The sequence below is a fragment of the Astatotilapia calliptera genome, chromosome 12 (assembly GCF_964374335.1).
Source record: "Astatotilapia calliptera chromosome 12, fAstCal68.1, whole genome shotgun sequence".
Taxonomy (NCBI): Eukaryota; Metazoa; Chordata; class Actinopteri; order Cichliformes; family Cichlidae; genus Astatotilapia; species Astatotilapia calliptera.
Window position 1 is genome coordinate 23393047 of NC_137433.1, and position 26652 is coordinate 23419698.

The following is a 26652-nucleotide window of genomic DNA, read 5'->3' on the forward strand; positions in this document are numbered from 1 at the left end:
CATCACTGAAGTATAGAAATATACACGTTACTACACATAAACATCAACATAACCCCCTGAAAATGAATTAAGTATGAATATTTCACACAAATATTAGACTATAAAATTGCAAGTAGAAGTAGAATAGACAAGGTTATATCAGATTGAGTTCCCACAGAACTGTAGTGCAGTCACACTGGCAAAACCCACAAAACACATTATACATAAAAAAAATATCAAGCTTTGGACATTAGGTCTGTCGTGCTTGCAATTAAGCAGCGTCCCTAGTTAGCACAAGCTGACTGATGTGGGTTCATGAGTATTATTAAAATTCAGCTGTGCTCTTTTGATTTGGTTGCGTACAGAAAAGTGGAAGCCAAGTTATTAATCTGTTATAGGTTTTTATCATAATTACAACTGTAGCATGACTTTGCTCGTAAAAGAATGCAAAAGTTGGTTTGCTTTACATTGGTGCTTTAGTGCCATCTGTAGATCCCCAAAATTTGTAATGGCCCAGTGGCTCTAAGAGTTCAGAGAGACTGGAACTGAAGAAAAGCAAATAGAAAAATGTGTGTTTGACCTCTCAGGCCCACCGTACCAATTATTCACATGAAGAAAATACCAGCTATGTTGATGCAGCATCAACATAGTTTAATAGATCAATCCAACATATGACAGATCAACAGCTTCAAATGATATATCTTTTTAAGTAAACTGGGTGAAAAAATTAGTAGAAGTAGACGAGTAAGGATTAAAAAAAACTGTACACACCAGGAAAACCCAGACAGTGGGACACAATATTCTTCCTGGAAAGCATTAAATATGTCATATTTATCAGTTTCATTGTAAATATTAGGGGACATTTACATGGAATGAAGTGAGGATTTATAAACCCATGAAAACCATATAATATAAAGCTGCACTTTGCTAAACCAATCATGAATAAGTTAGCTTTCACATCCAGCCTCATTAGGAAGACTGTCATGGCAGAAAGGACATTGAAAGGGCAGGAACTGAGCTATATGAACCCAGGACCGGATTTATTTAGTCCCATATGATTTTAATATTTAAGTGGCCCTTCTTTAGCTATTTTGCAATTAATCTAATAACCTTGATTTGGGATAACATATATAATTTGTTTAATATGTTTGCTACAGTCAACATCTGATAAAATCTGGGAAAACATTTATTGTTGTGTGCATCAACTGGGTTCTGGGAATAGAGACTTCTTATTTGTAACCCATGAGCTTCAAGAATCACAGCCGCACATGTCATTAAGAGGGAATCAGGCATTAGGAAGAAACATGAATCACAAAGAGAGACAGAGTTGGTGCTTTGGGACATAACTCTTTTCTTAGAAAAACATCAGATCAGCTTAGTGTATAATATACTAACCTTTAGATTGTGTTTGTACACTAAGACATGCAGAACAAGTCTATAAATCTATGTAGGAAAAGACTAAGGGTCTAGGTTCCCAGTACATTGTCCAAGCAAAGCTTAACAAAAGCCAAAGAGAACAGACAGATACTGCTGTTACACCAGATGTTTTCTTGTGCTTCTGTCAATCTTTACAGTCAACCAATATTAATCTGAATAAACATGATCCAGTCAGGTGGCCAGCATCCTGAGAGGAAGGCAAAAATGGCATGACGGGTTTAGCAGCTACTGTGGAAAACACATTATAGCCACAATGGGTTATTCTAGTCTCTTCATTGTGTGAATTCACTGCAGTGTGTTATGATTTGGCTGTGCTGTTCTAAGGGCTCATAAAAGTCTTCTTTTAGTCTATTAAACAGTCTATTGTTTGCAATATTAACGTGTTTTGAAAAAAAAATTGTAATACATTACCACTTCATGGCAAAGAAATAAGTTAATCCGTTACTGGTGAAGTCAGAAATGTTATTGTAAGGTCAGCAATAGATTCAAATATCCTAACACAGAAGAACGATGAGCATATTTTCTAAACATGACATGAAACGCATATAAGCATGTGGTACAAGTGACATCATAACTGGTGACATCATAAAAAGCCACGATAAGCAAATGCCAAATATTGACAGGAAACATAAAATTTCACAGATTTTAATGAGAGTAAGATTAATTCTCACACTGCTGGGACTACAGAAAAATCAAATGTGTAACAGTTTTCAAATATAGCATTTTCCAACTCACACCCAAACACATACATACTGACAGATTGATTTATGGAGGGCAAATGATAAGTTGTTGATTCTGGCTCTGGGACTATTTAGCTAAGATACTCAGAGGGAAGCATGGGAATTGTTTTGATTAAGACAGATTTAAGCATTATTAAGTCATTTGGAGGAGCTGTCAACAGGCTCGTGAAGTTTGGTATGAAAGATTAAGATGAGAAATCTCAGCATTACAGGGTTAAGACCAGAGGCTTGCAAGGCTTGGAAAGACCGAGGTAACTTCAGCTTCAACCTTGGGTTTTTCAAAGCTTACCTCATTGTTCTATGCTGGCTCCTGGGAGTTTTTAACACTGCCAAGGCTGGAGCTACAAGGATGAAGCTAAAATTGTCTTACACTGTCTTTTACTTCTAATACCACAAAAAAAAAATACTAAATAACATTTTATTTATTGATGGTTGCAGCTTGCACACAGCTGTCTTTCTAAGTAAGTAAATGAAGATTCCTTCCCAGTCTTCTTTACCAATGAGCTACAGACTATCTAATTGTGACTCTACTGCTACAAGATGCTAGTAGCACCATTATATTGACCTAGCATAAGTCAAATGTAAGCAAAAAAGTAGCCTAGGTGGTGCTTCCCTTGGAAATTTTAAGCTAACATAACATAACTGCTTATTATTATTATTAATATTAATATTAAGAAGAAGAAGAAGAAGAATGATGGCTCTTCATGAGCCTGAATAATACTGTCACTTAATAAAACTGAAATTGAAAAATATTTTCCACCTGGGATGTCGTGTCTTGGGTGTTTTTTTCCCCACCAACTGCTTAAATCTTTTATCTACCGTCATGTAAAGGAATCTGTAATTTCTGTCCATTGTTTTGTTTTTCCTATCATTTTAGAGTCTAACTAGCAAGTGCTCCATTGATGCTCAATTGAGTCATTTGTTTACTTTTAGGTCACATATCACAAACTGCCACCTTGCATAGCTTGGTTGTTCTCAACTGTGTGTTTTTTTTAGACAAGTGGTCATACACAATTTTCCTGCATTTGTTGCAAATTCTCTGCTTTATTGGAAGTTGTTTAAGTAGCTCACTTTTTACTAAGTCATCACTGAGGTGTGCAAAACCATATGTGTACTTCATATAACATTGATATTGTGACATTGCACTTTTATATCACATAAAAATACTGGTTTTATTGTGATTAACTGACAGGTTTCTCGATAATGCTGTCTTAATAACTTAAGTGTTTACACAATCAGCATCTTTTTGCCAACTTTCCATCTTGGCTTCTACTCCAACATTTGTGTTGTTTAAATCTTTTTGTAGTTACCATTTATCACATTTGCTTAGAATAATAGAGAATTTTTTGGTTCAGTTTGACTTTCATGTTAATGGGTAGATAAATATGCTCATATATAGATTTGTAGCTCTGCTTTATCAGCCAGGGCAGTTTGGTTTGGTAACAAAAATACATCTTGGGTATGTTGAACTTTCTCCATAGTGCAGGCCCCTGGTGATGATGTGAGTTTAAGAACAAGTTCTGTAGGAGGAAGACATTAAATCAGGAATAGGAGGAAGGGAAGAAAGACAGAAACTATGTATAGAACTAAAACGTCTTTGAAATAGACCCATCCCTGTGGTCAGTTGTTATCATCGCCTGTTGAAAAGCATCTCTAGGGAAGCAGGAGGCGGCCATCACTGATTCAATTCCAGGAACTGCATTCTTCCATGAAAAGGTTTTATTATAGATTGGCTGTCTACTCATTTTGATGTACTCACTGTACAACTAGAATCCCGCTATTTAAGCATTATGATAGAAGGATGCACTCTGTTAGACCAAGCATATACAGTTACATATTTCTAACATACATACATATATATATTTGGCACAAATGGTGATAAATAAACCAAGTTTATTATACCTTGTAGAGTTTTGCCAGTACTATAGACTCTTCAGATTGCGATGTTTATCTAGTGCATATACACAAAGATGGCATACACACACTGCCAGTCATTTCACACCATTATTATAGTAATGTGCAGGAAAGAAGAAGACTTCTACTAAAGAAATACAATATAAAAATGAGATAATCGACACACAATACACTGCTGTATAAATGTTGTTCACAAAAAAGGAGGGAAAATCTATCCTAGCATTGCTTTTGTATTTGTTGTGTCTTTGTGATACCACAAATGCAGTAAGTACAGCTTAAAATAGGGGTACAGCTCTGTGACCAGTCTTCCTGTTAAGTGGGTGTGTTTGTGAGGGCAGACCTGTGAGATGATGTATCTATTCTTAGAGGCTTAATGCATCTCCTCCCCTGGGTTGCTTTCCCTTAAATTATTTTAGCAGTGGATTCTGTAAATGGACTACCCTCGGAAAGGTTTAAATATTTATTCACTGAGTTGTAAATTTAACTGAGAATAGTACCATTGGTGGGTATTTCTGTCTCTTCGCATCAATAAAAGAAGTAAATGGATTTCCCAGTAAATGGGTTTAATTGGGTTTGCTTGAGATTTTCCACAAGCTATTTTCTCCAAAATCCTTTCAGCGAGATATCTATTAGATATCTGAATCCAAATGTTTGCTATACAAAAGAGCAAGGTAGTCCAGTTCTTATATAAACAGGCATGTAACCATAATGATACAGCTTCCATTACTCTCTTTAAGCATATAAACAGACACTCGTTGGGCTCAACCATTCACTCTTACTGTAAATAAGGCTTATACTGCCCAGTTGTGCATTACAGTGTATGACAATTATTTAGAAAATAAGTAATATTGGAAAGGTGCAGCAAGCTACACATAAATGTACTTGAGGAATATGCTGCAACCCATGTTTTTCACACTTTCTGCATGTATCTAAACCTCCTTCTCGCAATCTCCAGACATGTCAAAAAGGGAAGCCATTGTAAAGTGTTTTACTGGTCTTTAGCAGAGCAGCACCATCAGTCTCAGCCCCTTATAAAACTGTTTTTAAACACTAGAAAAGAAAAAAAAGGTATAAGAAGATGTGAAGACAAGTTGCATAAACAATAGCTAATGGGCAGAAACCTCAAGACATACATGCCATGATGCAATGGTGGTACTATTGAACACTGGTACTTTTTACATCTACAGAGTGCCATAAATTAAACAAACTGTATATTCACATGCTTATAGAGCTTAGCAACAGCAGCTGCAAGAGTAACTGTGGTCTGGCAGTTGTGCAGGATTCTCTAATAACCCATACTCTGTGGTCTCGTCTCAGAACCAGCTCTATGGTTAGACTGGCAGAGAGTAGTATGTGTGTGCACTGGTATACATGTTTATGTGTCAGTAATAGGCGGTCAGAAGCACTGCCCTTATCGTCATAGACCCAGTTTAACAGAGCTGATTAGATTAAGAGTTGCATGGATTCTAAAACGAATGACTACAAACTGTACGTCCACGTCGAGTCAGATAAGTGTTACATAAGAACATCTGACAAAGTGAATTAGGAAGCGCATAGATTTAAATAACAAGAGAGAAAAACAAACAGGAAGTTATAGAGAGGTATGATACAAATCAAAGGGTCAGACAAGCACATGTAGATAGATGACCTGCTGAGTGACGTGTTTGACTGCCTGCCATCACTTCTTCAAGTTCAGCCTGTGTAAACTGTGCGCAGCATTATTTACGTGCACTGAATACCACCTCCCATACCCCACCCCCCATCTCCACCTCATCTCTGCTAATCTGCATTTATCTGCTTTTAGAGACACAAAGCTAAATAAGGAGCCCACTTGAGTCAGTTTGAGTATTCCCAAATCTTTTACAATTTATTGGTATTTGTAGGATTCAGACAATAGTTGTTTCACACCTTTTTAAGAATCTCTCAACATCAAAGCAATCTCAAGAGAAGGAAAATAACAAAACAAGCTCGCAAGGCATCTTAAATTGTTAAATCACACAACTTTCACTGTGATGTTGGAGTAACGGTCAAACGGGATCGTCAATTATTGCTTGCATATTTTCAAGTCTTCAATAATCAATGTCAGCATCAGAGTTTCTTCATCTTTTCTTTCAGTTTCTTTGGAATGCAGCATTTGCAATGCATTATGCATTATTTTTTAACTCCAACTCTACACAAAAGAACTAATTTCATACAAGATTAGTTCTTGTAGCATTTTGCAATTTAAAATGCTGCTATTTTACAAGATGTCTGTTTCTATTTGTATGTCCTATTTCTGGATTCTTTCAGTCTTTTCCTTTCAGTTACATACAGTGTCTTCCAACATTTTGTGTCCATGCCTGCACTCTCAGACACACACACACACACACACACACACACACACACACACACACACACACACACACACACACACACACACACACACACACACACACACACACACACACAAACCCGTGGTTAAAAAATTCACATGGCTTCAGTTAGTGGGAAAAGTATCACATCCAAAGTAATAACACAAACATGGCAACCCAGAATGGCCCCAAAGGGGATTGGCACAGAACCTAGTAAGCCATTCATCATCAGGCTCATGTTGCTATAAGTCTGTACCGTGCCAGTTTTGGTGACTTTTGTGTGACTTTTGTGTGCGTAAATGCATTACATGTGTGTGTTTGAGGGCACTGCACAGTGCAGCAGAGCAGAACAGAAGCTTGAACAACATTAGGAAGGATGTGCATCTTTTAAGATCACAATCCAGTTACAGTAATGAGCAAAGCATACTCTGTGAATATGTGGATGTGACCATGCGGTAACGCTGATGTGTGAATGAACAGAAGAGACGGGAGGGAGGCAATAAGAGGTAATATTACGAGTAGACACTGAAAGGCAGGGAAACCAAGGGACCATCAAGTTACTTGTTCACGCAGAGGGATTGATGCCAAGACTTGTGTGCCAGAACTTTGATTGCTGCAATTTCAATACAGACACTCAAAGTGAAGTGGAATGTAAAGAAAGCGAGAAAAGGTTTCATGTGTGGTCGATACATGACAGATGGCATATGATTTAGCTGAGCTGTCTTGGGTGTGGCTGAGGGGTTCAGTCAAGAGGGGTACAGAAATGAAGAAAGGTAGTAAAGACATGTTGATAGTACAAATAGCACAAGGGTTCTGAGAAGAATGACTGTATATGGTTGCGTTGTCACAAAATAAATATATGCTGTTTTATCACCCTGAAGACAATGCTGGTTATCCACATTTAAGTGCATGCATGTGTGTATGGGCACTTTAATCTTACCCTCGAGATGGTGAGGGGCATGTTGAAGTCTTTTCCTCCCTGCAGCCTGAAGCCCCAGGGGGCAGGACCTATGAGAGTGACATTGTAGTTGCTGGTCATGGTTTCCTTGTTCAGTGTTGATCTGGCTCACAAGTGATGCTGATGGCCGGAATATATTATGCAGATCAAGTGACAATAAAAATATCACTAGCTTTTGATGAGGGGTAAGATTTTGATCCAAGATCTAGGAAAAGACAAGACATGAAAGACAAGCAAAAACATTTGTTATTGTGCAGCAATGATAGATAGATAGATAGATAGATAGATAGATAGATAGATAGATAGATAGATAGATAGATAGATAGATAGATAGATAGATAGATAGATAGATAGATAGATAGATAGATAGATAGATAGATAGATAGATAGATAGATAGATAGATACTTGAGCATTTCCTAAGGTTCAGATCATATGCAGGTAGAGAATCATTAGGGGGTCCACTGTCCCTCGTGGGGGGAAACTCCCACAGGGCTTAAATCTGGGACTCTCCACCATTTGACCCTAGAACTGAAGAAGCTTCTCGTTGAGAGGTGAAACGTCAGCAACTTATATAAGTCCAGATGCTTTTCTTTCCAAGCTCCTAAGACTATGATGACCTGGATGACTGAGAACCTTCACAGACATCATACGCAACTGTAAAATCTCTGCTTACAGGCCATTTAGGGCAGCACAACGCCCCAAATCCATGATGTTCCCTCTACCATGCCTCACAGCTATGATGTTTTATTATTGGTGCAGAAACATTTGCACATTACACATTTGCCAAACATTAAATAAATAAAGATAAAGAAAATACATAAAACTGTTTATCAAACTGTTCATACAATAGTTTCAAACAGTTCACAACTAAATTCATAACTATGTATTTGAATAAGTCCCAAAATTACCTTTTTAGACTTATTCGGTATAAAAAAAATAAACACATTTTAAGTAAAAATAAACAAATAAGACATCAAACATTTTACAATCAAAAAAGAGTTAAATGCTTCACTGAATGTTATTTTAAACCACCATACACTGGAGAATGCTGCAGTTGTTCAGTAGCTTAAAATATGTAAATTACCCTTCAGGAAACACTACCAGAAGACTTTCACACACCTAAATGTTAGTAATAGCATATTTCCTGCTGAAATTAAATGAAGGTAAATGCTGTACCTCTTTAATGGAAATTCCAGAAAGGAAAATAATTCCTTCACGGGCAGGTGGACTGTGCAATTCCTAGTTTCCCCTGAAATATCCCCTTCCCAGCAAACACACTGTGTGTGTGAGAGAGGTACAGAGGGATGTGATGCTCTTATATACTAGTTAATGACAGATGGGAGGGGAAAGGTGGAGGAGGGGAAAGAGGGAGGCGAGAGGGAGAACGGGTATAGGTTAGGATGAGAGGGAAGAGGGAGGAGAAAGAGGAGGGGAAATCACCCATGGGTGGAGTGAGACGAACACAGAAGAGGGGTGAACGAGTGGAGATAACATGAAGGGTGAGATTGGGGTATGGAAGGAGACAACAGAAGAAAAAAAATCAGGTGGCGGGGGATGTCGGGGGGGCAACAAGAGGGGAGAAGAAGGGAGCAAAGTGGAGGATTAAGGAAAAGACAGTGGGAGCATTGCGCACACAGAGAAAATGATCAGGGGAGGAAGAAGAGGCACAGGAGAGGGGACAGTTTATCTTTCATCCAGATATTTTGGGAACATGGACTCAGTCCTGCAGGCAGCTTCGTTTAAGGTGGAACCAGTGTAACCATATCATGACTAGGGAATTCATTCCAAAGGCATCAATGCAAAGGTCGCTCAGGGGTCATTTAATAATGGCGACTGTATAAGGTCAAGATTGCCTTAAGTCAGTGTGTGATGGTTGTTTAACAACTGCAACACTGTTGTTTCATTAGAAACAATCTAAGAGAAGTAGATATTCATCCATGGCTTTAAATCTGTAAATCTACTGTGTTTTCTGTGACTTGCATCAACTTCCCCCGCTCTAATAATTAGGCAAACAAGCTTTACCAAACTGAGCACTAAATTACATAATCTATACTATAATCTCAGCACATTTTGGAAAATAGTTATAAATATTTTTCTTTTATACTTAAGGGATAGAACTCCTAAGTGCAGCACACTCATTCCCACTTATTTATTTATCAGTACCTCCATTATTTATGTCCAGACAGCAGCTCATTCTGAGCTGGCTTTTGTCCGTGCCCCCTTATTTTACCCCAGACAGATCAATATTGACTTTATATTTATACTGACATAGTAGTGGCTCAATTAAATACTCATCCCATTCCTTTCTTGGCCTTGACCAAATACACAGTCAGCACATCTTGCCAAGTCATAACTCTGGTTGTGGCAGTGGTAGATACAGCAACCATAGGCCACAATCAAAAAATGACTTCTCAAAAATCAACAAACATCAAAGCAGAGGAGGGAAGCTGAAGTGTGAGAAAAAGTCTTAAGTCTGTTGGATATAAAATGGGCATGGAAAAGTGTAGGCGTAAAGGGTCTAAAAGACTGAAAAAGAAAAGAGTGTAGATATCTCAGATGAAAAGACCAAAGGATGGAGTAAACAGGCTAACATTTCACATATAGTATGCCGTTAAACACATACAACGCACTCGCACATAAAAACAAGATGCTTTTCATTATCCTGCTAATAAACATTCCCACATTGACAGCGCATACCTCTACAGTACAGCTAGGAAACAAAAGAGCAGCTTTTCCTGGGAGGACCAAAGATGGAAGAGTCATTAACTTTGTTTCCACTGCTGAGCTGAAGCTTCTTGATAGGGTTAGACCTATCCTAAGTTTTACAGTAAATCTAAAGGCACTGTGTTTACTTTAGGCTTTATTGCAGATGGCTGATCAGGCATTATGTGAAAACAATAATATAATAGCATCCTTATGAGTAAGATGATCAGATAATCAGGAAGTCCTTGTTTGCCTTCTATAAAGTTTTCCCAGACCTAAAGTAGTGCAAACTGCCAAATAGCCAGTGTTATATCCTAAAACAATCAGCCACAGAAACACTAACAAACACATTTTGTTTTTTTCCTTCTATCAACATATTTAACATGAAAGTTCATTCATGAAGGAAAAGGCTAGAGATTTTTTGCCCACAGATGAAGGCATGGTGTGTTTTGTGCATTAAAGTAGGCAACAAATCAGCGCCGTGACAGATTGATTATGACTGCAAGCTAAGCATCAACCACAACAATGAGCAACAACCAGTGTCTTCATGCAAGGCTCAAAACCATTTGTGCAGGAGCTTTTTAAAATCTCTTTATGGCTTGACTGTGGACTGCTTCCTGTAAGGTAATAGTATTCAGCAGGCTTACAGCCACTGTAGGAACTAATGCTTAAGAATTACTGTACTGCTCATTTTACTAGTTTTAATCTACTTTTTAAAGAAATCTGTTTTCTCATTAAAAACCCTCAGATCACATATGCACTTTACAGCATGACAACACAAAAGTGTGTTTTAGGGTAGCCATTTTAATCTCTTTACTACCAAATAAAGAAATATAAATGAAAAAATCAGTTTATCTCACTGGCTTTGTACCACTGTCCCATTCTCATGTAACAGGACGACTGGTATTGAGTCCCAGGGAGATATGCTTTCTAAAATCTAGACCCATCGGTCTAACTCACTGTTTAAAGACATAAGATCAATTGCTTATGCTGTCAAAAACTGTAACACAGAGAACAAAGGGGATTTGTGAGCTAGAGAATAATAATATTAAACACTAACAATGGTGAGTGGTCTAAAGCACGAAACCTCAGACACCCTGCCAGTCTTTTGTTCTGTCAAATGGTCTATTCCAGTCTCCATATGCTCACCTCTCCACATGCTTAATGATCACAGCTTAGCAGCCTGCAGTCAAACACACATGCTCACACCGAGACAAGCTCCACCCTTTAATGCTATCATAATCTGCCCTTCTAAATAACATTTAATGCATCATCCATGTGAATAAAAGAGGGACACCAACCCCATAGTCTGCCAGCTGCTGCCCACACCCACCCACCCACCCACACACACATGCACACAACCCCAAGGGACACAACATACATAAAATCTCTATTGTGTGTAAACCTAATGATTCTCATCCAAACTGGGGTCAGCAGAGGTCTGAATACCATTAATTATAAATTAGTGTGTAGCTCTTTTTTGTCAAATATACAACACCCAGATTTACAGTGAACACACTATAAAAACTCTATATACTGAACTGTAATACTATTCTATAAAAGTGGGTGAACTGAAAAAATACACAAATAACACCCTTGTGGCAGCTTTGTTTAGAGTAATTTTTTATTTATTTTTTTCGTTCACTTTTATATTTCTGAGGGCACTTGTAGCTCGAAATCCAGGAAGGAACGGTTACACTGATTACTCCATATCCAGATTTTTCACTCAGAGGTGTGTGCATGATGACACTATTGACATTTTTTCTAATATGAACAGTATTTGTCTCTCAACAATCTAATCACTCTGACCCTTCCAGACTGCTATAAGCCTAACTAATCCCCTCAACCCATTTCTGTACTGTCATGCACAGTTAGGGTTAGAGTTGCATTTTGTATAAAAAAAACAGAGAAGTAGAGAGCAGCCTGAACTCTTATGAGCTTATTGTGAAAAGCCTGTATCATCGGTCTAAAGCGAGTCACTGTTTAGAACTGATTACATTCACAGTGGAAAATATTCCTCCCTTCTGACCAGACAGACAGAAATAGACAAACAAACGCACTGGGATTCAGAAAGCTCAGCCAAAATGATTGTCCACCCGAGGAAAGATAAACTGAGAGGAATCAGGCATGAACACACAGGTCCACGCACACACTTTCCCTCTCTCGCTCTCTCAGACCGCAAATGTGCACGCAGAACTCCTTAATGCCTGGGTCAAGTCTGGGTCAATAAAAGAGAGGCATTTAAAAGCCAAGTGTAATGTTGCCTCAGGGACACCAATACACCAATTTCAAACAGACCACGCACCACTTAAGATTTTTGGGATCAGCTGCTCTTGATTACTCTGGCCACCTCCTGTTCTGAGGTAGAGTGATGGACACTACGATTTGTGCCGCATCACGCTCGGGCATACATTTCCATTTTTGCACATGAATCAAACATAATGGCCAGTTTCGTATGACGTTTAATGAGGACGTTTATGCGCCTCTGAAAATAAACCTTCAGCTTTCCTTCAAGCTGATGATACCCTCACAGCTGGTAAGACTGTCAGCTGAACCAAATCAAGTAGGGTTTTTTTTTTCTTTTTCTTCAAATACTGTTCTAAATAAAAACAGCTTACCTTTACAGAAATAAGTTTCTTTAAACTGGAAAAACATATGGGAACATCTCAGAAAATAAAGAAAGAATAATACAACTTTTAAGCGACACTATTTCCACATTTGTAATTGAAATTAGCTTTAAAGTATAATTAATGTCTGCCAACACATATTTTTTTAATAATTTCCTCTTATTTAGACATATCAGATACTTCATGGCTGTTAGGTGTGGCTGTGTGCAGGCAGGAATAGGACCCAAGGTGCAGACTCCGGAGACAGACGTGAACTCAAAAAGGCTTTAATGCTGAACGCAACATGACATAACTAGAAAAACTCAAAATAAACTTACACCGGTGGACAGGCAAAACACACAGCAAAATAAACGGTAGATCGCGACACAGACACTAAGAAACACAGGGCTTAAATACACAGAGGGAGCAATCAGGAAATGAGTAACAGGAGGGAAACACAGCTGGGGCAAATCAGAACTGACGAGACCAAAGAAGCGTAAACTGAACACACTGAGAAAAGACGGAGACCTTCAAAGTAAAACAGGAAACACATAACACAGACTGAACAAAGACACAGACTCACATGCAGGCACTACAAAGGGAACAGAGACGTGGGAACAGGGCAGACACAAACACTGACTGAACACGGGGATATAGGAACTTAAGATACACATAGACGCGAACTAGACAAGGGGATGCAGGTGATAGGGGAGACAGAGCAACTAAAGACGACAGAGACATAAGCCATAAGACGGAACTCAAAGAAACCAAAAACTAGGAAGTATAAATAATATCAAAAACTCAAAAACCCTGGGTCGACGACCCAGGCATCCTAACAATGGCAGTATTTACAATAAGCACAAAGAAATACGAAAGGTCATCACAGCTTGAACCATTGCAGTATCTCCTCTAATATGTGTGAATTGTAATAGAGAAATACTTGAGCATGATATTTCCATCCCACGGTGTCAAAGGTTTTGTGATTTGACAGCTCGTCAGTCTTTCATGATGGAGTTGTCTTGTTCAGACAGCCTTCATGATATCATGACCTCAATGTCATGACACAGGTCTTGGTGGATAAAATGAATTATGGATGAGTGATGCGCTTTCTACCACATTTAGGCAGCTATGCATCCATAACTCCAGAAGCACACACAAGACCCAGAAATGCACATACACACACACACACACACACACACACACACACACACACACACACACACACACACACACACACACGCACGCATGCACTGCATATTTGGTGCACTGAGTAGACTTTCCAGTGCTTTACTTCCTTCCTCTCTAGTAGACAGCAGCTGTTCTGTGTTGACTGCAGTGAAAGAGGGAAGAAATAAACACAGGATACAAAGAAAAAGAAGCAAAGGAGGGCAGATAAGGTTACACGGAGATGGCAAAAGCTGAAGAACTTAAAGCCACACTATCGTTTAAATGAATCAAAACCCGTATTTAATATTCAGGATGTAGTTGTTTGTAACTTTGCAATGATCCCTCAGACTTTTACACTATGGAAGTGAAGACATTTGTGGAAAATGAAGACATATTTGGCTGGCCCTGACTTTAGGTAATTCCTGCCAAGGGTTAAGATTGGTTAAGGTTGGGATGTGCTTTCTGTTAGAGCAGACCTTCACAATAAGAGAAGTAAATATTAGTCTGTGCAGCTTTAGGCTTGCCATCCCTGCCCATATATCTGTGACCAGAGGCAGAGCTTTAGAAGGAGCAAGGAGCAGGGTCTCTAGGGAAGATCAAAGCATCTGCTCCATTCAGCACACACCAAAGCACCACCAAACATCAATACTGCATCCCCCCTCCCCTAGCCAGCATATACATACTACACCTTCCTCCTTATGTTTCTTGCAATCATGCCCGGGATTCACTTTCTGGTATTCTTAGGACAGCACAAATTAAACAGCTATAGTGTGCCATTTTAAAAATACATCACATAAGCAAATTACCACAACACCATGGAGACAGAAAAACAGTGCGTGGCCACCTCATCTCATGTCCTGAAACGTGACACAACTGAAAATATGTTATTTTCAGTTGTGTCATATTTTCCTCAATATGTGTCCAGCAAATAAGAACAACAAAACTTAGGATTCAATAAAACTAAATAGGCCTCATATACAAAGATAAATAAATAAATACCATCAGCACAAAAGGCATTCACAGTTTACTAAACAGGTGTTCATGGCTCACCCTGTGGCTGGAAAGTCTTTCGCCCCTGCTGGAAGTCTGTGCTCCGTCCAGTGTGCTGCTGCAGGCCAGTTTTCCGTGTGTTTGACATCTCATTGTGTGAGGTAGGTCCCAATGGAGCGACGTCATGACGCAGTCAGCCGGACAGTTGGTTCAGGAGGCGTGAAATTCATGCCTCCTAATTGCAAAGCTCGTTTTCACACGCACACATGCTTTTACTCGGTCACACTTGTTCACTTATTTAAGAAGCAACTAGCAAGACTGCGTTAAGCTCCGTTTTAATAGAAACTTTAGACACATGAAGATAAATTGATTATTGTGGTAAATTAATCATTCATTACCTTAATTATGTGAACCACAATGAGGGGTAAAAAAAAAAAACCTGCCAGTTCGTACTCGTTCGTACTCGCGTGCAACCACACTCTGTCAGTGACTTGGGTTTGTGGTAGAGGCTAAAGGAAGTGCGCATCCACACTCCTAAAGGTATGACATAAACCAGAGACCACTTGTGCTTGTTAACCAGTTATATTGTCGCTGTCTTCTCGCACTGTACGCGCTTACGTTTTTTTTCCATGATGATGTCATCTTTCTGTGTGTCTTTCTCTGAAATATGAACACAGTCACACACAGGCCGAGACACACCTGTCAGCAGGTATGATGATAAAACACATTTACAGTCACACAGTTTGACTGGGTCCTTCCCTACAATTAAATCTCTTGGAAACAGTATCAGTATGTAGGATGGCATGGTAACAGGCTAATCAAACTCAGGTGTCCTACCCTTTGGGATGACAGGTATACTTGAAGCAGTTAACACATTTTATTTGTGACTGAGTTAATAACAAGTCTTGCATTTGTTTTATGCTTCTTTCTAAGGATGTGGAAAAATGAAAACTCCGAACCAAAAGCCAACATAGATTATTTGTCTGCTTCCCTCCGGTGGTTGTGTGCTGTCATTACACATAATTCATGTAACAGAAACATTGTTTTTTTGTACTGATGAACACTCAGCAAAATATGAACACACTATGTACAGTACTGTTTGTTGAGTGATCCACCCTCCATTTCTTTATATTCTGCTTCCAAGGAGCCAGACTTTTCCATATTTTATGTGATCTTAAGTAATAGTCCTCTTACAATTCTGAAGGCTTTTAAAATTTCTCCTAGCTCCTTTTGCATTCATTGTCAGGAATCCATTTTTAAGGAAATAAAAGGTCAACAAAAGGCTGAAGTATGCCTAACTGTAACAGATCCATTTATTCTATTACACTCTGTCTTAAAACCTCCACAACAATCAGGATATTTTATTTAGTTTTCCACTGTACACATTCACAGGTCAGTGTGCAAGCTGTAGACTCTGTGTAATCATTACATGTTGTGTCAGTAAGAGCCCAGTATACCCTGGTTGGGTTACATACAACAGACGGTGAAGTGTTTTGTCACAAAAAAGCAGTTTAAGTAGAGGTTCAACACAGGTTTAATAACTTTATCTACGTGATTTGGTGAATCCAAACACTTTACGAACCGTAAAAGTGCCATAACACTCCCTACCACGACTCTCTTTAACTGTTCACAAATAATAAGACAATAAATACAAATTTTGCAGATGTTATTACAGTAGCACAAAATTAATAGAAAGTGGTAAATAAAATAGCTGAGTTGAGGCATGAAACACACATTATATTATAGTGTTAATAGTTCAAAATACATATTCAACATTATTGTGGGTAAATAAAAAAAGAAGAAGTAATGCTAAAAAGTAAACAAACGCTACTCATTAGAGGGTGTGGTGATGATGCTTTGTTTGCATGATTTCATTTCATTTTGTGTGATTTTTGTCACCACTGGCATAAAAACTGGCACAAAAATTCAAGTGTATTTTAACACATACAATACATTTTGTGGTTCCAAACCAGGCTGAAAAAATACTTTCTTCTTAAAAGCTCAAGGGCATTAAGAGTGCGGTGGATGGGGATCGCTTTCTGTTGTTAGCTGTCAAACTAATATGATAGGAAGTGACACACAGACACATGGAAAAGAATCTCTGAAAATTCAGAGATGTTAGGAATGGTCAGCCTGAGTGTCTGTGTCAGATATAACTCTCAATGCTTAATGAATGCTTAATAACAGTGTAGTTAACAACATGTACAATACTTCCCTTCATGTCATCTGGCACTTTCATTTGTTTCAAATCATTTTTAAAGGTAGAACTGTACATATTAGCAGAGCAGAAATAAATTCTGCATTTATTATTATGGTGTAATGTAAAAAAGAAAAAAAAAACCCACAATAACACAATAACACAAGTGACCTTCAGTGAGATATTGGTGCAGGTGTTTATCTGCGTTTTTCTGCTTGTCCAGATGAGAGCTGCAGCACAAACGTCAGTGTACATTCAGGCTCAACATCAGAACATTTTTTTTACCTTCCTACCGCCACACACTCCTTCTCTAATGAAATGTTAAACTCTGTGGACTTTATAGGCAAACTAAAAGAGATTAAAGTGTTTCATTGATTCAAGTGTTTCTTTCTTGTGTTTCTTTCTTCCTGTCAGACACTGGCAATCAATGATAGTTTATTTGCCATTAAACCTGCTGAAGAAGAAGAAATTTGTCCTTCAAAGGTGTCTTAAAGGGCTGTCATTGAAAGTAGTTTATGATTTGGATGATCGTCAATATTAGTTTTCTGCCTACTAATTCAGGTGTTTTGACTAACACTAAGCTTAGACCAGCTGTTACAGATAATCATCATCACCAGATGCATCAGCTTAAATATATACTCTTTTTATATTGATTCAAATATAAGTGCTTCTCCAGCATGTCCTCATTTTTTTCAAAACAGTTCTATAATTACAAAACCAAAAGATGCACAAGCATCAAATGGCAAAATATACATAAAGCAGCCGTCATATACTTACGTCACATAAATCATGTACTCTCTCTGAGAAATGACGTGTGCCTAAATACTGTATTTAAACATGTATAGAAATATTGCGCCGACAAAATGTTAAAAATGTCATTGTTGTATGAGACACATTTGACCCAGTTTCAGTATTTGAATAATAAAAATGACCTCATTTCACTCTGTTCCAGTGAAAAAGCTCAAGCGGTCCATATGACCTAACGGATTAGTGTTACAACACAAGATGTTGTGCTGTTAAATTCTTTGTGGTAATAAAAGCCAAAAAGAAAACCTACTAAAAACGACTTATTTTGTTCATGTGTGCTGCTTTTCCAAAGCGGACATATAATCAGTGCTCTTGATTTGCTGCCTTGTTGGTTTACATTTTTACACATATTGCCTCGTCCTGAGGAAAGAGGAGGAGGGAACTATTCCTAACGCTTCTCTTCAGTGGCCAGAAGAGAATCAATGATGTTGGCGTAAAGAATGAATTCTGTTTCAGTTCAAAAGTTTGCATCACAGCTGCATGGACCTTTGCTTCAATAGATAAACTTAAATTCAGCCTGTCAAGCTTTAGCCCCAAGCTCTTGAAAATATGTAGTTGCACTTGTCATTTTTGAAAAATCTAATAAAAGCTTGCTGCCCCTTAGGGGTCCTTTGTCCGTGCCAAACTCTGACGAACACTGCACACTGCATACCAGAATCAGCTTATTGTTTCATTTGCCATACAAGTTTTCCTTGTAGAGTCAATTAGTCAATAGAGGGGAGTAGAGGGGCACGCATACATGTAAGAGCTGAATAACTTCTTATGTCTATAGCCAATATGAATGTTGGCCTGTAGCAAAAAGTTTGATGTATATTTTTTTTATTAATCGGGAAACATCCAGTGGAAGTGTAATCAGTAGTCCAGTTGGTCAAGAAAGTAGTTCAAGTGCCTCAAAAACTTCTGATGAAAAGTTTAGGGTGACAAAAACATTGTTCTCCATTGACTCAATGCTGTCTTCTAAGGAGACACTGTCTTGGTTAATGAGGCTGCTTTCAGTGGTGGGACTGATGACGATGATGCGAGGAACACCCTGGGGTGATCTGGGGCCTGTGGGTGGCATTTTTCCAAAATTCAGGCAATCAAAAGAATCGCTCTTGTGGCTGTTCATCCTATCGCAGATTCTTCCTTTCTCGCCACAGGCATCTGAAATCGCACTGGTCAGACTGTGGCTGCGCCTCCTGGTAAGAACTAGGAGGGGGAGAGCGGCGATGGTCAGAGAACTGGAAACCAGCTCGTGATCACAGGCCCTTGATGGTTCACTCATGACAGACGGATGCTGGGAGTGTCAAAAAGTAAACACATACATGAGAAAATCACCTTCAGATCATGGATGTGTGATGTTTTACTACATGCGGGCAAGTAGTGTAAATCGTAGATGAATAAAAGATAACATTGTGAGTTTTCAGATTCACACTTTCACATTTTTCTGCAGTGTTTCCTCACCTTCTCTGCTGTGTGGGTTTTGGTTGTCTTCCGGTCTAACTGTTTTTTACAGGACCTCTTACAGGACTGACTGCGTGATGATATGCTTCTGAAGGAATCGCCTGACCTCCTGCCCAGAGGCTCCATCTCCACATCCCTCAATAACTGCAAGCAAAAAATAATAATAATTAAACTGAGGAAGTTTAGTAGATGCCAAACATTATTCAAAGCTAATATTAGTGCAATTTCCACCTGCATCTTGCTAAGATTATTAATACTTCAAATTTATTAGAATTCATTTTAGATAAGCAGAGAGAGAGATTCAACATAAGAGAAATCTTGTTTGTTCGGGCATCTTAAACAACAGCCAGATAAAATCTACTCTAACCTAACTTACCACGTCAGAGAGGTTGGAGGAGGCAGTAATAAAGTGGGTCCTTGATGCTGACGACTGTCTGCTGATGATTGAGTCTCTGAAAGAGGACTCGCTGATGGAGGATGAGATGCATTCTTTTCGAGGAGTGGGAGACAGAAACCACAGGCAGGGAAATTTCTCTACCAGTGCCATCCTGTACAGTGCAGAACAATGCACTCATTTAGACTCCAGCTTGCTACATGTTGGTAGCATTTCTTCCAAAATAATGCATTGGCACTGCACAACACAAGGGGCTTATATGAAACTTTAAAATGAAATTACCGAATCATTATTTACCTGTATTTGTTGTGTATGATAGCATAGATGATAGGATTGTAGATAGTGGAGGCTTTTGCTATTATTGCAGGGACTGTCTTGGAGTATGGCGACAAGATGTTGGCATGGCTGGTTCAGACAAAACAGCAGCGTTTTAAAAAGATGGTTTCGTTTGTTGCATGACATCACAGAATCAGAAATGACTGCTGCAAAGATCCAGTTTCTCTTTCGTGTTTTGTAACATAATTAAGGGACATATTTGGTTAGAGATTAACGAACATGTGCCAGCTGCTAAAGAGGGTCGCTTAAGTCCATCTGATCATCTTTGCTTGCGCGCGTGCATGTGTGTGTGCACAAGTGTGACTACCTTTCCACTGAATGAGCAGAATGTGATTTCAAAGTTACATAACTAATTGTATGTCCCAGGGTAGACATGTGGTTTACTGAATGTTGTGATAAGCACAGGGCATATGAGCAACTTCACCGTCTGTTGTATGTAACCCAACCAGGAAATACTGGCCTCTTATTGACACAACATTATGTAATGATAAAAATCCAACCACAGAATATAATGAGGCAAACATCATTGAATTATACTGAAGCTTTGTTTGTGATTGCTTATGTGAAGAAATGCCTGAACGTTATATATGGAGAAGATTAATAATTCAGAATAATATTTGCCCAGTTATTAAAATCTTGTGCTTAAAACTGCTCCCATATAGCACACCACCACTGCGTCTCTAGTGAAGTGTTACTTGTTCCCGTTCACCATGTTGTAGATAAGTACATCTGATAGTGAGAGCAGTGAATGTGCCCAATATCATTTTCTCACCAACCATTTTTTACATTATGATGAAGGCCATAACAAAAACAGGCAGTTGTAAACCTGACTTTTTCTGATTTTTCTGACAGGTATGCTTTCAAATGAACAATCTACAAATGCATGAATCTGTTATGTACATTACCAAGGGATAAAAGTACACAATCATCAATATTAACAGATAAAATAATCTTACCCAGACCAAGAAATTAGTGTGACGCAGGCATATGGAGACCAGGAGAGGACGTAGACCACAATTACGACAAAGGCAATTTTTGCCATTTTCCACTCGCTCCTAATAGATTTCTGCTGGATGAGAGTGGATTTTCTCACCTGAGTCCCCAAACGTTCTAGTTCCCTGTAAATAGAGCAGGATGGACAGCGTGGTAAATATATTCATACTATATAGTTCTTCTTTTTAACTTTACATGGCTACTGCTCCATGCTCAATATTATTGCAGAAGATCTTTTAGGAATATCTGCACTGAGGAAAAGACTACAGTATCACATAAATAACCTCAGTTTTCTTTGGGGATGTAACTCTCTCTTTAAGTATTACTACAGTCATCTGAAAGTGCTATTGTTACCACAAATTATAAGTAATAAGCATTTTTTTAAAACCTTCTGATTAATTTCTGAACACAAAATACCTATTTTCTACATTTGTGTTGATAGTGTCTTTAAAAAAATTGCCCACTCAATACACATGCCTTTCTCCCTGAAGCATGAAGTTCACTGCACCTGCTGCTTAGATGGAAATAGCCCTTGGTCATTCCAGGTCAATAACACAAGCAATTGTTATGTTTAAAAACACAATGGATGCCTCTTTTGAACTAAAAGGAGGTAGATAATGAGGTAAAACATGTGTTTTGAATCCAAATTAACTGTCCTCCAACACTACAGTGTGTAAGACTGAGGTTATCTTGAAGTATTTCCACATTTTATTGAAAACACGGTTGTATCTTATCATAAATTCCTTTTCTGAGTATCTTTCCAGCTTAGGTGGAGGAGCAGTGCACTATATGCTTTAGGAATAGGCTTGTGCATTTACAAACACAAGATATAATAATAAGATACAAAATACTAAGTGTATCAGGAGCACACGCAACATCAGAATTCACCAAAGAACTCATAAGAACATAATAATTAAACTAAAAGAAGTAAGTAGTTCATGCACAGTTAGTCCCTGCATTGTTTTTTCTCTGTAAGACTGGATGTTGCACAGAATCTAATATTATAAATATACAAGCACGCAGCATATTAAACACACAAGATCTGTAATACCTCCCAGTTTTCCTTATAGACAGAAACATTAGAAGATAGCAGTAAAGGATGATTCCCAGTGGGATAAAGAAGACAAAACAGCACAGCATCATTGTGTAGCTCCTACTGGCTGTCGTGTACGTAACATAATCCCACGTACAAGATGTCATGAGGCCCTCTGGGATATAGGAGCCTAGAAGTGAAAATAAAATATGTCAAAATCACAGAAAGCAGTAGTTTTCAGTAATCATAATAAAATAGTTAAACACTAGTCTGGACTTGTGTTTACTAGAAGTAAAAAGACATGCAGTTTGAGGAGACTCACTCCAGCCAACTAGAGGCGCTAGACTCCATGCCAAAGAGTAAAGCCAGACCACGAGAATGGCAAGAGTGGTTCTTCTTTTCGAGCTCCAGTGGATGGCCCTCAGAGGCTTGGTGATAACTAGATAGCGTTCAATCGAGATGGCCAGCAGGTTTATCATTGAGGAAATGCCAAACAGGGCACCACAGAATGCATACATCTTACATCCTGCAAGAAACAGCACATCGACAACCTGAATGTAAAAATTTGTAAACAAAAATATGACTTTAACACACACACACACACACACTTCACTTTGTATCAGAACACAAAGGAGACAATTACCCATCTCTCCAAATACCCATTCCTTGTAGAGGCAGTTGATGAAGAAGATGGGGGACTGCGTAAAAGCCATGAGGAAGTCGCTGACTGCCAAGTTCATGATTAAGTAGTTTGGCAAGTTACGAAGTTTCTTGCTGCTGCAAAGCACACAAACATACAGAATGTATGGAAAATCGTATGTTATACAGCACAGTGGCATTAAAAATGACAACATTAATCATTCTGAGGCTTTCTCGCAGTGATCAGAAAGCTAAAATAAAGTCCTCAAATACAGCAGTCATCTTTGAGACTGTTTAATGTGTTTTGATTAGTATAATCCCTCAGATGACTAAAATGACAATAATTTTGTAATTTCATCGTCTAATTATTATACATATATACTCATTTTTGAAAAACACTGTTTGAGTCATACTTAAAATTAAATCAATGCAGATTCTTTTGGTTCAAATGGTATTTGAATCCAATTTCTGCAACTGCAAGTCCACATTTTAACTGGTTAAATTCTCTTTCAAAGGTCAACTTAGAAGAGGTGCAGGATGAGGATCTCACCAAACCATAGGAAATTCAATATCCTGAATTATTTTTGTTTATTTATTTATATTTTTGGCAGGTCCAAAACACTGAAAACATTTGCCTACTCCACATGTATTTCCTTTGCATGTAAAGCTCAATATAATATAATTAAATAATTTTACGGTTTAATGGTCAATATTGATCAGAGACAAGCTCTTTGTTAAACTATTCGACCATGTGTGAACTGGTATACTTGTATTCAAGCTTGATTACCCAGGATATTGACCTGCTGTCTTCTTCCGTCACAGCTTTTTGTTCCTGTTTATCCTGAATTTAACTTTTTTCCTGCAGTTTTAATGAAACGTATTCCACCCAATTTGTTTGAGTCGATGCCTTTGCAAACAATACTGTATTATTGAAGAATATTGAACGTGTGCGTGAATATTATAAAGCATTTCCCCAAAAATCAGCATATTGATTGCGATTTCATTCAAGCTCTAGGTGTGTGTTTGTGTGTGTGGGTGTGCGAGTTGTGTGTTTCCTGGAACCCATAACATCATGCGCATTTCTGATTCACTAAACACAAATTATGAGAGCAACACAATGGAAAATCCATCTAATCTGTCTGTGATGATGGACAGAGGAGTATGAAAGCTTGTGACAATCCCCAGAACAGCAGCACCACTCACACACACTGACCCAGTTTTTGAGTACCATTTAACTTAAATGGTACTCTGAATTACACAACACATAACACATTCTTCCATCCTTGACTTCTAAAAGAAAGTTTACAGTTGTGATGTTACGAGACTGATCCATCAGTGGCATGCAACCTTAACAGGTGTCATTTACTTTTGACTTGTTGCATTACATGGCAGTAAATGGTATTACATAGCAGTGTGGATTTCATGGTTGACTTGAACTCCATGGTACATTGGATTCTAATTTCAATGCCATGTATATTTATGCAACCATTAATCTATTTTCAGGTATTTGTGCACGCAGCATTTAATTATTGATTTTTCAAAAAACATTTTTTAATTTGATGCTACTTAGCTAAGATTACCTTCTGGACACTGTGATGCAAAGATTACTTTTACTTGTAATCACTAACTTGTTTGATGCACTGTCAAAACCCCTTAACCTTTATTGTTTTGCTTCATAAGTACAGATAAAGAAACAAAGAGTATAGTATAATAGAGTTCATACGAGAGATCATCACATCTTGCACACTGTAAATGGTAAAAGCTCAGATTATCTAAAAAAAAAGGGATATGCACAATTATTAAAAACAAAAATCTAAATAAACAAGCCAGTTTTATACCTACCTGTAGAAGGCAAACATAACCAGAGAGTTTCCAGTGATGCCCAGTGCCCCAATGATGAAGACAAATGAAGCCACAATGTAGTGAACATGATCAGGCACGTCCACCTTGTTGAAGAAGCTTCTCTGGCTGTGTGCTTTCTCTGGCTCCATGCTCTCAGTGGACCACATGGTTCAAACACCTCATCAGAACTGTCAGTCTGGCGGGCTGGGCTACATCTACTAGTTTGTAACTAACTTGACTTTGCTCATGCTGAACATCCATAGTTGTAGCATGTGCACAAAATGAAACACCGGAGAAGTATACAGAGGTTTGATTAATTTTAACTTTGCTGCATGTTTTCAACACCTCCCATTGTATACGAAGCACTAAATCAGAGGAAGTAGGTGATCCCCACTTTGTGAAATGCTGAATCTAACTAAGTGCATATGATTCGTTTAGGAGAGAAAGCTGGAAGAGCTGCACAGTATGATACAGTTACACTACCAATCTGGAAAGATTTACAAAAAAATATCTGCAATAAAATATAAAGCACTGAAAATATAACACCTCCTCTTCTACTTCTTTGTCCAGTGGTATATGATGCAAGGTGTCCATATCCTTTCAGATGTTGTCTCCAAATGTACTTTCTGTTATTTACTGCAGGTCTGCTTCAAAATTGTGTCTTTCACCTGTTGTATCCAAGTATTTCCTGTTGTTGTAGCAAGCTGCCGATATTCTTGTTAAATCCCACAGTTGTTTTGCTTTCAGTGTTAGCCTGCAGCGTCTTCAGCCTTCGCACCAGCTGTCCACAAAGATCTGAATCAGTAGCCTGTCTCTCATTATCTTGTGAACTAGTGACTTCTAACCTCTCATCTCTCTCTAAATGTGCCTCTCCCTCACTGTCCCATGGAGCTTTGTGTTGCTCTCTCAACCTTTCCCTTGTCATACTCTCTCTCTCTCTCTCTCTCTCTCTCTCTCCTCTTTCTCACATGCCCTACCCGTCCTGAATGTAATATGGCCCAGCCCTGAGCGCTATCCCTTTAACCACCAGCTTCTTACATAACAAACATATCGAATACTTGCACCAAAAGCCATTTGAGCTCGGAAATGCATCGGACATTGCAAACTAGATGAGAGCACAGTGCATGTAACATTTCACAACCATTGATTCCAGCTAGTACTGCAAGTCATTAGAAACCATTACTATGCAGAATAGTCTATCCGTATTTAAATGCATGCGAGTAGTCACGCAAGCTCAATACTGACGTGCGTGTGTTTATCCAAATGATGCATGCTCTGCAGTGACCTCGTTGTGTGATTTTACAGAGTCTGGCATGCACAGGCTCTGTAGGATCACTCACAGAATTAAACTAATAGGCATCTCCCTTGACCAATGAGCACAACATGAAGGCTATTGAAGACAAAATCACAGACCTTCAAATATTTATACCTCCAGTTAAGCTCTACAGGTTACTAATTTGAAAAAATGTTGGCAATTCATTCCAGTCATTAAACAAGGCACACTGCTACTGCTCAGTTATTGCGTATCACTGAGAAAGACTGCAGATTGTCAGCGAGAAAGTCTTAACTTCACATGGTGTTCAGTTCATCAGATCAGTTTGATGGAGCAAATAGGGACTGTGCATTCTTGAGTGCCAGAAGTACACAGGTATGAAGAGACCATCAGATGGTTATTGCTTTTTATGGTGCTGAACGTACTGCTAAAAGAAGAGGAAGGGCAAAGAGGGAGGTGAAGAATGTAGAGCTTAGACAGAGATGTCAACTAAGCCCTTACGGCAAGGGGTAGTCTTAATCTGCACTCTGTGCATGCATGTGGATCAGTGTTTGATCTGCATACAATAGGAACTTATATGTGTGTGTCTGTTGTTGTTGCGCATGCCCATGTGCCTGCATTCATATCTGGCTATATAGGCATCTATATGTATTTGTGAATACATATACTGCATGCCATGACCTAAACATGGCAGAGGTTATCAGCACGTACCGTTGTCTGCCCTCTTGACTCCACTGCTATAACATAATTGTTTGCACATCAACACAATACGGACACGCAGTTTAAAATATCTCTTACTACTACTACAATTTACTATTACTTTAGATTTACATATATTTTGTATATACT

At 38.5% G+C, this 26652-nt stretch overlaps 2 protein-coding genes across 6 annotated transcripts in view; both read right to left on the bottom strand.

Annotated features, from left to right (window-relative positions):
- Positions 1 to 15986, bottom strand: part of pdlim5a (PDZ and LIM domain 5a) — a 67680-nt gene extending 51694 nt beyond the window's left edge. For 4 of the 5 annotated variants that reach the window (XM_080309249.1, XM_026188720.2, XM_026188719.2 and 1 more), the window contains exons 1-2: positions 8557 to 8717; positions 7362 to 7584 (exon numbers count right to left, since the gene is read on the bottom strand). In XM_080309249.1, coding sequence (XP_080165375.1) covers positions 7362 to 7460 — 99 coding nt within the window. In that variant the 5' untranslated portion in view covers positions 7461 to 7584; positions 8557 to 8717. Of the gene's footprint in view, positions 1 to 7361; positions 7585 to 8556; positions 8718 to 14906 lie in introns of those variants that run through there. The other variant, XM_026188718.2, reaches the window with a different exon arrangement.
- A 376-nt stretch (positions 15987 to 16362) lies between these two features.
- opn4xb (opsin 4xb) lies at positions 16363 to 25410 on the bottom strand. Its single transcript, XM_026188605.2, has 9 exons — positions 24531 to 25410; positions 22693 to 22826; positions 22372 to 22575; positions 22068 to 22239; positions 20980 to 21141; positions 19985 to 20092; positions 19670 to 19841; positions 19294 to 19437; positions 16363 to 19126 (listed from the first exon to the last, which is right to left on the bottom strand). The coding sequence occupies exons 1-9, from the start codon at positions 24695 to 24697 to the stop codon at positions 18719 to 18721; spliced, it is 1671 nt and encodes a 556-aa protein (XP_026044390.1). The 5' UTR covers positions 24698 to 25410; the 3' UTR covers positions 16363 to 18718.
- Positions 25411 to 26652: the final 1242 nt, after the last annotated feature.